This window comes from Rhynchophorus ferrugineus, unplaced genomic scaffold (assembly GCF_030347505.1).
Source record: "Rhynchophorus ferrugineus isolate W39M unplaced genomic scaffold, kcgeb_rfMv2 rfM4, whole genome shotgun sequence".
Taxonomy (NCBI): Eukaryota; Metazoa; Arthropoda; class Insecta; order Coleoptera; family Curculionidae; genus Rhynchophorus; species Rhynchophorus ferrugineus.
The window spans coordinates 391,348-407,919 of record NW_027472583.1 but is presented as its reverse complement, the minus strand read 5'-3'; the positions used below and the strand labels follow the sequence as shown (position 1 = coordinate 407,919).

The following is a 16,572-nucleotide window of genomic DNA, read 5'->3' as shown; positions in this document are numbered from 1 at the left end:
TAAGTAATTAGTAACGTAAGTAATTAAAATTATTTTACACATAAGATTTTATGTTTATGTTAATTTATGACATCATTGATTCAAATCACAAAATATAGAGGACTTCTCAATTTTTTGTGATTCAAATTGAAGTATCTCACGTATTTCTATATATTTGAATTATATCCTTGATAACAAGTTATTTAATTATTTTAACATCTTCATATAACAATATTTATACTGTTTTACTGATAATATAATTCAGGCTCCCAAAACATATTACTGTAAACAAAAACAATAATCATTCAATATTGTTTAACATGTACTATAACAATTGAGTGTGTAAAATATTTACGATTTTTGTTGACTTTTTAATTTTACAAAAATATATTTGTTCTTTTTTTTATATACATTATATATATTTTAAAGTCTCCTTTTACCAACTATGGATTTATCTGGACTGGGCCTAAAGTTTAACGTGTGCTCCGGGGCTCCAAACCACTGTCCTCAACATTGAGGCTACCGACTGGCGAGTGACCAACTTTAGAAATCATCCCAGAAGACATCCGGTCTTACCCAGCCTGGTTACTGAGATCATTTTTCTTGTCGGATCTTACACTCTTGCCTAAAACATTCACACATTTTAAACAATCACAAACATAAATTTACGACCATGCCGCCCCAGTAGGATTCGAACCCGCAGCTATCGCAATAGTAGGAGGATCATCCCATCGCCTTTAAAACTGTGCCACCAAGCCGGCTATATTTGTTCTTGTTGGGGTTGTTCGTATATTAACATAGAATTCTAGTTAATAGTTCTCTGTGCAAATTAGATGTTATTTTATGTGTAAAAAAGTTAAAACCTATACCAGCACCTTATGGACGGAATAACGGCTAAATTCAACTATACGCGCAGAAAAAAACTGGCGATAAAATTAAAAATTTGATTTGATTGCAATCTTTAAAAAAATGACAGAATTTGCTACCCCAAATGTCTATAACTTCCAATTTATTAAAATAGACTAAGGATTTTTGTTACTACAATGAATTTGTGGGATTTACAATATATTAATAAAGCACCTAGTATATTTTTGAAATATTTATTATAAATAATATATTATTTTAATAAACTTATATTTCAATTTTTACTAAAGACTAACAGTGTGAAGATCCGATAACCTTAAAACGGATTTAAGGGTTTTATGGTCACACTATCCATTACACAAAGTTCTATAAATAATGCCTACAGACAATGGTTTTATATATATTTAATTAGATTATGTGCTTATTTACCATTCTGATAAATCCACGTGTTCCATCTCAGGTTGAAATAAATCTTATTTAATAAAACTATAAAATAACATAACAAAGCAAAATTAATTAATGTCGCCCCCAAGATCGAAAACGTGAAAATACAAACACAATGAATAATTGCAAACAAAAATTGATGATGAAAGAGTTTCGGAAAATTATTTTGATTTATGTACAATAACGTACATAATAACAATTATGGTACAAAAAAAAACGATACGAGGTTTATAAAAATTCTGTCTCTACGGACTGCAATAGTTCACTTGATGCTGAAAAATTTGAAAACATTTTTAAAAAAATCTCATCAAATGGACAAAAAAGTGTCCCCCTATTGCGTCCTCCCCCGATTTCCACAAGTAAACATTTACAGTCTATGTACAACCTTCGAGTTCGTTAATTTTTATTCAAATTTCTGACGTTTTTCGTTCTGTTCATTTTCGGTTTCCGAACAGGGCCGTTTCAAATCGTTAAGGGTCGCAACGATTTGCGGTTGCAGCGGAATTTCTCCTGACGTCTCGCTGTTCGGTGACATTACCGTACCTTCTGGCACAGACGATATATCACTGGATATTTCTTCTTCTTTAGTGATCATAGGACCTAAGTCGAACATGTCTGGAGGCGGCTCGCTGAGAGAGCTGCACATTTCACCGCCCAGTGTACAAAGGCCTTCGTTCACGATGTCGTGATCTTTACTTTTCGGAGAAGATCTACAATAAACATAGATGTTACATTAAATTATCAAATAAACAATTGGTTTAGTTCGCATTGAGATTTGGCTTGTTTCATAAACTTTAAATCAAACTGAAAAACGTTCTATTTAAGAGAAAGTATAGTCTATTTAAAACAACAGTGAACTCACATAAACACCCGTCATCAAGGTGTATTGCCTATCGCAAATTTTCAATTTCTTTTAAAATCAGACAATATCTTCCTTCTCATTTGATTCTACTTAAAAAGAGATACAATGATGATGCGTGTGAACATGTAACCGAATGAGCCTACAAAATTCACGTGGTTGTTCAAAATATTAGTGGTAATAATTAGAGGTTGTAAACCGGTAAATTTTGTTTGGGCAATTTACTTGTTTTCATAAATTTTAATTTGGTGCTTATTATTATTTAATACAAATAATGTTTGATCACTTTTTTTTGTTTCATTATTTTATTTAAATTAGAATTTAGTTATATGTCCATTATATAGCCAAAATGAACTAAAACTCAAAGTTGATGCGGCGACATTGCGTCGTTTTGACGTCATAAATTTAGGTGACGTGGTTTTATTGAACTCTTACCACTATTGCTCTCAAGAACTCTTATCACTATTGCTTTCAAGAATTTTGCATACGTCTGACAACTAGGCGACATTGACAGGTTCATTCGTTTACGTATTCGAACTAATCAGACGGCATTGTGTCTCTTTTTAACTAGAATAAAATGAGAAGGAAAATATTGTCTGATTCTAAAACCAATTTATAAATTGCGGCAGGCAATACATTAAAGATCTTGATGACGCATATACAATTAAACATTGCATAGTTTATAGAATACTTTGATTGATGTGGTCCGTGGTAAGTTATCTTTTCAGACTGATTAAGCCATCTATAATTCAAGCGCTCTCTTAGTCATTTTATCACCGACTAATTTGTTTTAGTTTATAAACTAGACATAACTGATTCAGTGATTAAAATAACTGAAATATTGGGTTTGAAGTTAAAAGAAATATACACAACACTTAAAAATTTCTAATATCAATAAAAATATTTATTGCAAGTATGCAATTATGTTACCTCGCAACTTTTGTTGAATCAATGCTACTAGTACTATCTTCGACAACATCCTCCGTGAGAATAGGTAATGTATTTATGTCTCCAAATGTATCACTTTTTGGATTATGTTGCTTCGATGTCTCTATAGTATCTTGTATCAGTTGAAGAGAATCAAAGGTGCTATGATCGTCAATATCCTTTCCAATTAAGGACTCTTTCTTTTTCATGGACCTGCTGCCTTCAACCTAAAATAAATATGTTAACTACAATATATTTGTTTATTATATGTAGTATGTATAATTTTTTAGTTTTGTCTTGGGCAAATGGTAGACAAGTTGATACTGAAATCGTATCTGATAACTTGGTAGTACCTCGGTAACGTCATCCGTTAACAATGGCATGCTGCTATTAAAGGGTTTTTGGGTCATTCCTACTGCTTCATCTAAAGTTGGTAGTGTATAAGCATATGAAGAGGGGCTGTTCATATCTGAAGAACTTGTGGTTTCAGTCAGACGTAGCGTTAATTCCATTAAACCGGCAGATTGTTGGTGAGAAACAGTCTGCGATATATTTGGATCCGTAATTGTAATAGGGAGATCCACATTTTTAGGTACTTGATTCAGAATATCCGCTTGATCGTCTATTTTCTTACTATTTGTACTTGGTACCTCAAGAGGTGTCATTATGGGGGAGCTCAAAGTGAGGCTGGTTTCCAAAACATTGCCAACGTGCATTGGATACAGCGATGTACCACCTCCAGGACTTAATTGACTTTTTACTGAAGAATTCGGTAACGACTGATCTGTCTGTTGGAAGACATCAGTATCTGCTAGAGCAGCAGCTAAAATGTCCTGATTTGGTTTATGCGAGGAAAATACTGGATTTCCTGCGCCCTGGAGCGAAATCTTTATATGTTTAAACAATTTATGAGACCTTAGTATAAAACATACCTCTGGACTTCCTCCTAGTCCAACCATACTTTGCGCGTCGCTTGAATTCGTTTTTATGAAAATTTGCTGACCATCTGCCTGAATTATTACACTACCACCATCAGCATTTGCTAGTATATTTGCTAAATCTGTAGTACCATCCGAGAGAGACTCCAAAAATTTCTGAGTCGCTATAGGATCCCCAGTCACTATCAGTTGTTGGCCGCCTAACGGTGCATCTGTTTTAAATAAAAGTAAATATGTAATATACTACCATTTAAATAAAAACTTGCCTGATGATAATGCCGACGGATCTTCCCTATTAATTTCCGTGGGCAATTCCTGAACTTTTGTTTGTTCATCAGGTAGCATTTTGGGCGTGATACCTTGAATGATCTTCTTTGGCTCTGTTTTTAATCTATCCTCAGCTTGTACCTTTTTCTGGTTCACTGGCGTCTCAGTTTGCTTTACCGCCGCCATAATACCTTGACCTTGATCCACTTGGAGCACAACATTATTAATATCACCACCCACCCCAAGACTAGGATCTAGAGACATTAAGGCTTCATTGTTTAAAGGTGTAAGATTTCCAGTCTCATCTAATGTAACCAGCATGTAGGATTGAGGCTGCCCATCTACAGTTTCACTTGGCAAAGCTAAAAATCGCCAAATGACGCATAATGGAAGCACTTTCTTCTTTAATTACTTACCTAGTATTTGTCCTTCGGTAATAGTTGTTTGATTGCCTAGAGCATCCTGGATAACTAACTGATTTAGGGGACGATCTGGCTTCATATCTGTTTTAGCGAGTTTAGTATCAGATTGGTTAGCCACTGATACTTGCAATAACGCATCGGTCGACTTTTCGGTGACAGAAGAGGACTTTAAATTCAAATGAGAAGCTAATTTTGGCTGTGGAGAAATTGGAGCTAACGCTGGAACCGTATTTTCAGACGATTTTAATGTAGTCTTGCTTTTCATCAACACATCGGGTTTTTTAATAAATCTTCGTGGACCGGCAATTTTATTAGCGGGGATTTGCCTAAAAATTATCACATTTAGCGACCATTATATGTTATTTTGCTTCTGCAAAAACCTACCTATTTAAACTTATCACGTCTTGAGATTTGGTGCCTTGTTGCTGCCTCGAACGAGCTTTTATAGCTTCCAACTGTTCGGCTACCTGCCTGTCTAACTCTGCATCATCGGTACCCTGTATTCGCCTCACGGTTTGTCCCAACTGATTCTTAATCAAAATGGTTTTTTGTGGTTTTCCAGGTATCTTCGGACTCACTTTCTTAGTTTGTGTGGGAGCTTTAACATTTTTTGCTATAGGCATTAACAACCCACTTGTATTTGACACTACACTTGACGCTGAAGATATAATATCTTGAAAGGAAATATCATTAATAATGTGAAACATCTTATTTATGGAAAATTACTTTGTGTTACAAGGGTAGTTTTAGGAACAATACCGCTGGGACCCGCACTAGTGGATTCTAGTCTACTTTTGGGAATACCACCCTTAATAACAGTTTTTGTTACCTAAAATATACTATATGATAAAAATTTATCTCATGCAATTTGGACCAACTTCTCGATAGAGCCTGCTATATTAATGCAACAAGCAATAAATAAAAGTTGTACAAATAGTCTAAAATTAATTAACAAATTATAATAAAAGTTATAACATCATACCTTTGGTCCGCTCTGCGCTTGCATTATTAATTTCTGATGCTGAGGTGTAAGAACAACCCGATGTTGCTGTCCGTGCTGATTTGTGACAATCATAATTTTATTTCCAACAGGTTGGCTGGGTATTTCACTCGTTTGGGGCACTGGCTGTTGTTTTGATGGCGTTGGCGTTTGTTTCTTTATAACTGTTTTTAATGTTTTACCCTTCAAGAGATACATATATGTTTAAATCAAAATGATGTATATATTGTCTGCGTAAAAAATTAAATGATGTTTTTTGATCCATCCATGAAATGTTTATATAGTTATATCTATTTAAAGAAATTAGACAAGCATTGTTATTTGACAAATTTCAGATACAAAGATTCAGTGGTTTCCAGAAAATTACTTTGCATTCATAATACCATGAATTTAAGCGGAGATGGTGTACTTACAATTTTTGCCAAGTGATCAAATATTATAGATATCATCCAAATGAATATATAAGAATGAAGAAAACCTTCCACGAATTTATATAATCATATAGATTGCGTTGTAGATTTTCTGCTTAAACTTTTTAACTTAATAACTCATTAGTTTTGCTTCTACAGGTCTATAACTGATAAACAATATTCTGTGAAAAAACTATAGTTCAAGGAATAAAACAAAACATCATGCATGAAATTGTTTAGACCAGTCTAATGCGTAATATGTTAAAGTCATTTATTTTTTACCTGTATCTATTTTTGCAAATAAATAATTTATGTATTAAAAAAGCATATTAATTGATAAACGCCCAATAAAAAAAGCTGTTTCTTACTGCTGATAAAGTAGCTGACATGGACGATGGTACTAAGACGTATTTAGTAGGTTTTCCATCAAGAGTCGCTAACAAAGCAGCGCCTGGTTTGTTTATCTTTGTAGTAGGGGTTGCGTTACTTAAAATTCTAGGCTTCCCTTGTTTACCAATAACCGTTCCAGTTGTAGCCTGTGTCGTTTTGAACACAATCTGTAACATAAAATCAACACAAACTTATTTAACTTATTTATATAAAAATGCTAACCTTCTGAAGATGGTTCCAAGTCTTCTAGTTTAGTTTATTAGTTATGTAGGAAAGAGACATAACTAATATTTAATAGAATTATTATAGTCTTATGTTTTGGATGGACCTTTCTAGGTTAAACCCGAAAATTAAAGCAGAACAGCAGAATCTAATGTATGTCGGTGATGTTAAGTTCTAGCATAATATAATAACTACTATGGCTGATGATATGGTACCGGATAATGATATTGAAGAAACAGCAATACATTTGTAGGCGTCAATAACCAAAATTAACAGTTGGATCTGTTACTATAAATACTATGCAAGTGCCATATGCTACACCTGGATATTATATTTTAAAAAATCTGTCGGCTATTTGGAAGAAATTCTACCCTGTCAACAAAAAAATAAAATATTTATTATAAACAAATTGTTAAGCCCTATAGGCATACGGCATTTAGATATGGAGATGTATCAACAAAAGCAATTTGAACATAATCCTGCGGGATCATAACAAAATACTGGTGACACCATGGTTACTTAATAAAACAGATATAAATGATCTTCGTAGACTTTTAAAGGGCCGTTAGAAAGTTTGCCAATACTCATGAATAGAGACTTCTGCATCATATTGATGTCGAGGTAATCCAATTTCACGACAACGCAAATCTGTGAAGACGATCCAAGAGGATCAAACTTTTGAGCTAATGTAATATGGTATTAGTTGAAAGGCAGATCAATATATATATATATATATATATATATATATATATATATATATATATATATATATATATATATATATATATATATATATATATATATATATATATATATTATACACTTATCATCAATATATATACCACTTCTGGAAGGCTAACATTTATTACTATTTTGATATGATCATCATATAGAGTGTATAAATTTAATTAAACTTATTTTACCTGTTGCTTGGAAGACATAGTCGATACAGCCTTCTTGATAATTGCACCCGAAGCCTTTTCTGTCACTTTCTGCATTTCTTCAGACAATACCACTGGCATGTTTTGGATACTTTCTGGCGAAAGCAAGTCATCGGAAAGAACAATAGGCATAGAATTAATGTCGAAAACAATTTCGTCCGTTTGTAATGGTGTTGATTGAGTTGTGGTTGTGGTGGTAGTGGTTTGTGGTTGAATTATTTCGCCTAATAAAGCACAATTATCTCGTATTCAAACCTAAATAGAGTAAGTCACTACTAACCTTTAGACGTAATAATGGTTTGTTGTAGAATTTTTGCTTTGACGTTCGCCTTGTTAGTGGGTTGTTTCAATATATGGGTTTTATCAGGTGTAAGTGCTATAACTTCCTCTTCAACCGATTTCTTAGCTACTTTCGGTATAATAAAAGCAGTCTCCACATCTTCTATATCCTCGAAATGTCTCTTAATTCCTTGCGACTGATCTTTTGTAGAGACGGGTGGATTTGCTGGCCTAAATATCAATGTTCTCAACAAACACTAATCCAAACATGTCACAATAAATACCTTATTATTTGTTCTGATAAAATAATCGGTTTGCCTCCGGATGAACTTTTCGTTAATGGACCAGTTTTCGAGGTCTTAATAATTATCTTTCGCCCTGGCTTAGGTATGGGAGGTTTTGGTTTGTTTACAATTGCTTTGGTGATACCTTCATTCACTTTTAAATCGCTTTGAATAGTAATTTTCTGAAACAGAATATTCCGAATATAAAATAAAAAATATGTGGTGTTTATGGTGATTAGTCTTTACTGAACGACAGTGTCACAGGTAATAATGAACTTGCTCTAACCGTTGAAAAAGTTTATGATGTTAGATGATGAAAAGGTCGATAAAATCTCGCGACTTTACGGAACTAAATACTGGAAATAAAACAGTCTTATTTACTTAAGACTAGATACAAAAATATACTCGATAGTTAGATTCATTAGATTGCATTTGTAAATGGCTGCTGAAACGAAACTAAATCGAATCACTTTTGAAATGATTGATTATGAAGGCTGAAAAGTTCAGACTGAAAGATTACGTACGACAATAAAAATAATCCGTAGGAAAATAGATAATAAAGGATATCTAATAAGGAAAGGAACTTCAGGGACGACTTTTACCGAATGTCTCTGATGAAATATAAAACAGGGAAAAGAAACAGAATCAAATCAACAGTTGTACAACTGTCTTCAGTAAGTCATCACATGATATAAATATATATATATAAAATAAAAAATATACCTTCGATGAATCTGTTGACATCGACAACCTTTCCAGAAGTTTGGGAGAATCCAACAGTACACTGTCACTCTGTATTTTGTTAGACAATACAATTTGTGAAGGAATGGCATCTTCAAAATCGAACATATCGGTTACAGGAGTTTTTTTGTCAAAACCATCGAAAGGGGACTTATATTTGCTATCCGACTCGCTGGAATCGGAATTACCCTCAAGTATATCTAATAGTTCAGATTTATAGGATCTGTTAGACTGCGAAACTATCGGACGTGTTTCTGTCGATATTTTCGCGATACTCTCAGGTGTTTTCGGGATCTTTTTTTCCTTCGGGCATTTAGTATTGTTATCGAAACTGACATCGGCAAAATCCATCGAGAATGCTCCTAAGGTCATCGGTTTTTTCTCGCTAATAACTTTGTCCGGTGTAATTTCAACTTGAGAGTCAGCCAAATCTTTTTCTGACATCACCGTGAGAGTGCCTTCTATGGGGACCAATTCGGATTCTGGAAGAAATGGGATATCGCCTGGAATTGTTGGATCTAAAATGCCGTGCATTTCCGGTGTGTTTAACGCATCACTTTCCACCTTGTCGGGCGAATCTATAGATTTATCTTTATTTACTTCTTCACTTCCAGGTTCATTCTGCATTTCACTGGATTCCAACAATAGGGCTTTACTATCTTCTTTTTCTTCTACTGTGACATGTTTTTCATTATTTTCTTGAACCTCCACACTAGTACTTAGTGGTTTAATTTCTGTTTCTTGTTTAAATTCGCCTGATAAATTAGAATCTGTATTGTTTGTTATTCCTATTACATTCAAAATTTCATTAGTCGTTAATGAACTTTCAATAAGCGGTTTTTGTTCAATCTCAAAGTCAATATCAGGAGAATTCTCTGATGCATTATAACTATCAGATTTGTCTATAGCTTCAATTGGACCAGCCTTCTGTTCAGATTCATTAACATCCACGGATTTTTCTAACCCCTCGTCATTTTTATCGCCACTTCTATCACACTGTTCATTAGGTAGCTCTGCAGTACTGCTTAAAAGATCCGAAGCATGAGACTGTTGAATAGACTCGACGCTCTGATCTACTTTAATTTCCTCCTTTAATTTAATGTTATCCCTGGTTTGCTTTGTTTCAAGTTCCTGCTCATAATCTTCCTTTTGAAACAAAAAGTTTTTCTTCTTAGCTAATGGAGACATTAAAGGCATATCATGGCTTTTCTCTAGAGCTTGGCTGCTTTCGAATAGTTTTTGCATTTTTTTCTTTGGGGGCTGAGGAATTTCTTCAGATTTAGATATGTCTGATGTTATTTGGTCATTCAGAGAGTCGATTTTTTTCTTTTTAGGGGGCACACATTTAAGATGGTCACTGGAATCAGGCTGTTCCAGGTGGGATGAGTCTTGAACAACGGAATTGTCTGATGATTTATTTTCCAGCCCCGCGTTAGTATTATCTTTTTGAGAATCAATGAATTGCGAGATATCATTTGCCCTTTTTGATTTTTTTAATGGTAAAATAAGTTCGGATTCCTCAAAGTTCTTGTCTTCGCACCTTTTGTCTTTTTCCAAAGGTCCAGAAATTGTATGTAACTGTCTATCTGTGGAAATATGTTCATCCTTTTCTGAGCAACTGTTTTTTCGTTCATTTAATTCGTCTGCAAATTGTTTTTCATTATCAGGTTCTTTATCTTCCGCATTATTTGTATCACAGGCTGTAGTAACATTTTCACTTTCCTCAACAATACCATCAACTTTATCTTCATTTTTATCTACTGGTTCAGATGTATTATACTTTTCAATACTATCAGAATCAATTTCAGTCGTTTTTAGAAGTTCCTCAGCTTCTGTCACTTGTTTTGGCGTTTCCATTTCTGTATGAATTATACATAACTCCTTTTGATTTGATAATACATCTGTTGGCATATTTTCAACATTACTTAATTTTTCATGTAATTCTACTGTACTATATTCACAACTTGTTTCTACATTTACTTCATTTTCTACATTTAAAGTATCCAAAACAGTAGCAGCAGTTTCACATAAATCTTCTTGATGGCATTGATGCATATGTTGTTCAATATTTTTATTAGCCTCTTCTGCAATATTATTAACTTTATTTTCAGAATTTTCGAGTTCTCTTGATATGTCATCTTCTAAAACATCACCAACTGAAACGCTACTTGTATTCATACTTTCTTCTTTTATTTCTAGAACTTCAGCTTCTTGATCTATAGTTTTGTCTTGTTCTTTATCATGGAGGAATTGTGTTTGAATGACAGATTCGTTTGGTGATTCAATTACCGCCATTTGAACTTGTAGCTCTGAGGATATAGTTTCTGGTTCAGTATGTTCCTGATTTACAACATGCACAGATGCTTCATCGTCATTCGATTCTTTTATAATTTCATTTTTTTCCGTTTCAGAATTTTCTTCAATAGTGTTATTTATTTGACCATCTTTAGACTCAGTATTTAAATGAAGAATCTTTTCACTAACATCCTCGGTAATAGTAGTTTCAGAATTATTTTCTACACTATTTTCAACAATGGGACACTCATCATCTTCAATGGGTGAATTTTCTTCTATAGCAGATTCGAAAACACTTTGATCTACGCTTTTTGGCAGACATTTATTGATAGGTTTAATAATAGTTGTTTTATTGTTAGATGGAGACTGTCTTTTATATTGTCGGCTTGGCGATATGCTTTTTTCTGAATTTGTTTCTGTTCCTTCCGTTTCAAGAATATCGCTGTCGATACGACGATTAATATGGATATGTTCGCCTTTAGAAGGTCTTTTGTGTCTCCCTCTCTTGGCTTTTGTATTAGTATTCTTATACTCGGTTGATTCGAGAATTTCATCCGATTTAGCCATTCCACTTTTGCCTGCATCGGGAGATTCACAAGACTCCGCTTCATTACTGTCAGATTTATTGGTATCAACTGTTAATATGGCTGACATTGACAATATCCTATTCACGATATTTTCCTCTATCGACGGTTTAGTTTCTGATTTCTGTTCAATATCACTACTACCGGACCCGGTGACGCATGCTACTGTAGTATTGTCCACTAATTTAGACGAAACATCTTCAGGAATCGATGTCTTTACTTCAGAATTGTTGCTGAATACATTAATTTCAGTTTCTAACTCTGTGTTTTCTACTTTTTCCTTGGAGAGTGCAAATACTTCTACATTTGGTTCTTTATTATTTTTTTCAATTTGTACCAAATCGGATTTCGAGTGCTTTCTTCGTCGGCGGCTCTTATAGCTTGTAGACCGTTTGTGCTCACTAGATTCTTCATTAAGTTCTCCTTGTTTTGCCACAGACACATTAGTTTCATTATCTGAAGATACACTTGTTGATTGTTTACTTGATTTGCTAGCATCAACCGCATTCTCTTTTTCCTCTTTGTTTTCAGCTTGAATCTCGTCCATAGCAATGGTCGATTTTTCCTCCAAATCCAACGGGTTTTTAGATTTAACGGCTGCAGTTTGACTCTTCTTTCTTCTTCCTTTAGTTGAGGGCAAGTCGTTTCTTTTATGTATCATCTCTTCGAAATTTTGAAAAGATAATTCGGCAGTGACAGGACCCTCGAACGACTTTACTTTTTCCACGTTTGGTGAAGGATCGCTATTACCTTCTACTAACTCACTGGAATCGCTTTTACTGGCCGCCTCTTCATTCTCTACAACTCCCACTACAATTTCTGGTTTGCTGTGGCGTTTTTTGTTTTTACTTCTTCTGCCTTTTCCTTCATGTTTTTCGATATGATCTTGAATAGATTTGTCAACTTTTTCATTTCTTTTTTTCTCTACAAGTTTATTATCAGTCGCTTCAATATTATCAGACTTTGGTACATCTGTTTCAGTGCTATTTCTCTTTTCTGGTAATATACTTTTCTGTTTACCCTTTTTGGTTTTATGAATATTGATTTTTTTAAACTCAGTACTATCCGATATCGGTTTAGTGTTCTCTTCAGGTTCTTGACTAATTAAACCCGCATCATCACTCTGAATCATGTATGCAGCTTCGTGTTTCTTTTTCGGTCTCCCTCTACGACTTGCTACTATTTCTGTATTTTCTTCACTTGGTATGAAGCTTTGACCACCACCAACACGCCCCAAATCTTCTTGAACGGGAAATCGCTGAGACTTCCTCCCCGCATGTTTCTTGGTACCAGTTGACTTTTTTGTCTCAACTTGGACATCCGGCTCTTGTTCATTTGGTATTTTATTGTCAATTTCAAGGTTAACGCTATCTTCAATCGCCTTTTTACTTGAAATAGTAGCATTTGCAATTTTTACAGCTTCTGTAATTTCATTTTCATTACTTTTTTCCCATTCTTTTGAAATGCTACATGAACCTTCATGCATTTCATCGCTTCTCTTAGCTGTATCAGTAATCTATAAGAAAAATACATTAAAACTGGTTTTGTTAAATTAGAGTTAGATAAAAAATAGATTTAAAATGTTGTATTAACTATAGCGAAACTTTCTCTATTAAGATATTATTTTATCTATATTTTATTATTTATTTAATATTTATTCACATTAATTCTAGAGTTAAAAAGGCTTTAAAGTAAACATCCAAAGTTTAGCAAAAGAACATGTGTTTTATTTCAACCAGTATTCGGTTTTTCAACCAAAAGTTCTTAGCAATTGCAAAATAGAAAATGTTGTAACATCAACAAGTAATAATCACCTTATCATTAACATCAGATTGTTGTTTTAACTCCCGCTCTTGAAATCCAGTTTCAAAATCCTCAAATGACGTTATACATTTTCGTTTGGAGGTACCGCCTTCAGAGGCGGTACCTCCTTTGTCAGGGTATTTGATTGTCGTGGCATCATGAAAATTTTGCTCCGGTTTCAATGTTTGAGTGATATCATCCAATTTGGGTACTGAGGTTTCTTCCATTAACTCATTGAATGCTTTGTCAATAGTCTCATCCCCTTCATTTGGTGTGACGTTAATATCGATTGGCTGATTAGTTGATTTCTCATTAACTTGAAGTAAGTCTCCTGCTTCATCTAAAAACAAAATCACTATAGTAAAAATTAATTAAAACATTTAGATATGAAAAAAGCATACCAGAGATTTTTTTTTCTGATTCTTCCTCTATTAATTCTGAAATATTTGTCTTGGGTTTTTCAGGTAAAACTCTGGGTATTTTTCTTCCTATGGAAGAAGGTAGCATAATTTCATCTTCATCTTCTTCTTCAAAATCAAAACAATTTTTTATATCTTCCTGGGTATTTTTATTAACTGGAGATGCTATAGAGTTATCAGCATTTTTAGAATTTTCCTTGGAGTCACTTTCTACCACTGATTCTAAATTATAATAAAAAAATCACTTATTCATAGATTTTTTTTTTAAAAGAACCTCACCTCCCTTATTTTCTGATTTATTGTTCTGAAGTTCTTCATCTGTTTCACACCAGTCTTCCAAGTGACTGTAGGAGTTTTGTTTTTTTGATTTAGGTCCCTTCTTCTTCTTTTGCCTTGGTCTTGAAGATTTTATCATTTCAGATTCCGATTCTGAATCAGTCAGTATTACATTCTTTGATTTCATTGATTTTCGCTTTGCTGATGAGGTCACATTAGCTATTTACAAGAAATATGTATTATTAAGAAATTAGCCTAAATAAAAAAGTAAAATGTATACCTTTCAAATGTGTTTTAGCATGTAATATCATCACTTCAAGTCTTTTTGTTATAAAAGAACAAAATCTGCAATTTAAATCTTTTGTAGGCTCTCGATTTAGTTTCTTGATTTCCTCTTCATCACTATCACATAATATATATTTTCCAGGATATTGCAGACGAATATATGCCTTATAATCATCTTTGCCAACAAACCGCCTGTGAGTTATCAATGGTTGTGAGGCATCCTTACCTGTGATTTCTAAAATTGCATATATAAAAAAAAATATATTAAATAGACTCTTCAAATTTACTTTTAGTAGAGGATAATTTTGGCTTTTTCGCAAGGGAAGAACCAAATATTTCATCATAATTAATTTTTTTGACAGGTAAAAATTCTGGTAAACTTAAGATGTTTGGATTGCCATTTGTTCTTTCTTCTGCTGTGCCAATATCAGTTGGAAATTTGGACATATGACTGCTTTTGGACCGAAAACCAACTATAAATTACAATATTATTTATTTATAACAATAATTAAGATAAATTCTCACCCATTCCCTTTTTAATAAAATCATTTTTCTTTTCACAATTATATGGATAAATATGGGCCCAATTCTTTACATATTCACTAAAAGGTAAAATCATAAAAAAAGGAATTTGTTAAAAATGAATAAAAATCAACTTACTATGAATCTTCATCAAAAAACTTTACAATAACTAAAGGAGCTTTCCTAAATTGGGAGAGCAACTCTTGGGGTACATCTTCAATATTTTTAACCTCACCGGGCCACCAACACCCGCTCAGTTTGACCCAAACAATATCACCCCTGTTGTAAACAGGAGCATTATCAATTGCATCAGTATCATCATACATAGCGTTTAGAATAGTTATATGAATGTTTTGAGAACTTTTATAAAATATATTTGCTGTCAAGAAATAAACTGTAAATATTTATTTGACATCTATAGCTTAAAATCAGGTTGTCTTACAATATCCGATTTTTCCGCCTAAAGCGTTACGTGCGATAATACATCATGCACTAATTTTATTGAAGAACACTACAAGATAACAAATTGTTCTGTATGAAACTTCATAAAAATTCTCACGTCACCAAAAATTATATCTGTTTATATTTTTGTGAAAATGCGTAACAATGATAACTTGTCATGGAGGTTCATTATTCTCCCATGATGCCTTGTAAGTTGGCGTCGCCACACTGCCAACCTAATTTTGTTTAAACAATTGCAATTTAAAAATTAAATCTCAAAGTTAAAACAATGTAGTCTTAAACCTTTAAATACTTGATATTAACAGCATTTTAATTGTACATTATATATACACTTATATTACTAGATAGTAATTCTTGATGGCAACAGTGCTTTGACATTTTTTTTCTTATGGTAGGTTCATAAATTTTACCCGAATTGCTCGAAAGAATTTCAAATTGTTTTGTAGAGTACGGCATAATTAAAAAAACTATGACATATTTTAGACATCAAGATTACCTTGTAGAATTCGGTTAAATAATTGTTAGTCTTTAGCACTTTAATAAATATTTGTAAAAAATTGGCAGCATTCATCATTTCTTTCGCTTGATTAAACGTTGTGTTGTGGACCTAGCATTACAATTTTATTCATATTTAATTCTTCTTCCCTTTAAAATCCAGGCTGCATATAATTTTAGGCATATTTGTGATTTATTTATATTATAGGGATAGGGACAGGGGTGTTGGCCTCCCAGAGAAATATCGATATTTCGATATATGATAGATCTTTAAAATTAAGTATTAAAATTCACCAAACCTTTAACATTAAAAACCAATTTTAAAGGTTTATTAAAAATTACATTTAAATCATTTTAAAATATCAGCTAAAAGAAATATCGGCTGAAAAAATTGATATATTTTTCAGAAAGTATCGATATATCGATATTATTTCCGCATCCGTAGATCGGCGATCGATCATCAA

At 33.1% G+C, this 16,572-nt stretch overlaps 1 protein-coding gene across 4 annotated transcripts; it reads right to left on the bottom strand.

The window, feature by feature from the left end:
- Window positions 1-1,065: 1,065 nt before the first annotated feature.
- Window positions 1,066-16,054, bottom strand: LOC143195433 (uncharacterized). Of its 4 annotated transcripts, none has more exons than XM_076402528.1 (22): window positions 15,594-15,978; window positions 15,290-15,530; window positions 15,155-15,231; window positions 14,917-15,102; window positions 14,625-14,864; window positions 14,348-14,563; window positions 14,051-14,290; window positions 13,661-13,989; window positions 8,950-13,362; window positions 8,227-8,408; window positions 7,944-8,173; window positions 7,646-7,887; window positions 6,479-6,667; window positions 5,683-5,883; window positions 5,427-5,529; window positions 5,085-5,373; window positions 4,695-5,026; window positions 4,278-4,640; window positions 4,006-4,223; window positions 3,427-3,948; window positions 3,077-3,300; window positions 1,066-1,997 (listed from the first exon to the last, which is right to left on the bottom strand). In XM_076402528.1, the coding sequence occupies exons 2-22, from the start codon at window positions 15,475-15,477 to the stop codon at window positions 1,691-1,693; spliced, it is 9,291 nt and encodes a 3,096-aa protein (XP_076258643.1). In that variant the 5' UTR covers window positions 15,478-15,530; window positions 15,594-15,978; the 3' UTR covers window positions 1,066-1,690. The 4 variants fall into 4 exon arrangements, with proteins under 4 accessions (XP_076258643.1, XP_076258645.1, XP_076258644.1 ...); XM_076402530.1 differs by having other exon boundaries at window positions 14,051-14,284; XM_076402529.1 differs by having other exon boundaries at window positions 15,290-16,054.
- Window positions 16,055-16,572: the final 518 nt, after the last annotated feature.

What these genes read in the sequence shown, in the direction of transcription:
- LOC143195433 (XM_076402529.1), bottom strand. Translation starts at nt 15,477, where the DNA reads ATGTATGATGATACTGATGCAATTGATAATGCTCCTGTTTACAACAGG. An exon ending in GACGTGATAAGTTTAAATAG is followed by an intron (nt 5,027 to 5,084) that starts GTAGGTTTTTGC and finishes GATAATTTTTAG; the next exon opens with GCAAATCCCCGCTAATAAAA. An exon ending in GACTAGGAGGAAGTCCAGAG is followed by an intron (nt 3,949 to 4,005) that starts GTATGTTTTATA and finishes ATTTCGCTCCAG; the next exon opens with GGCGCAGGAAATCCAGTATT.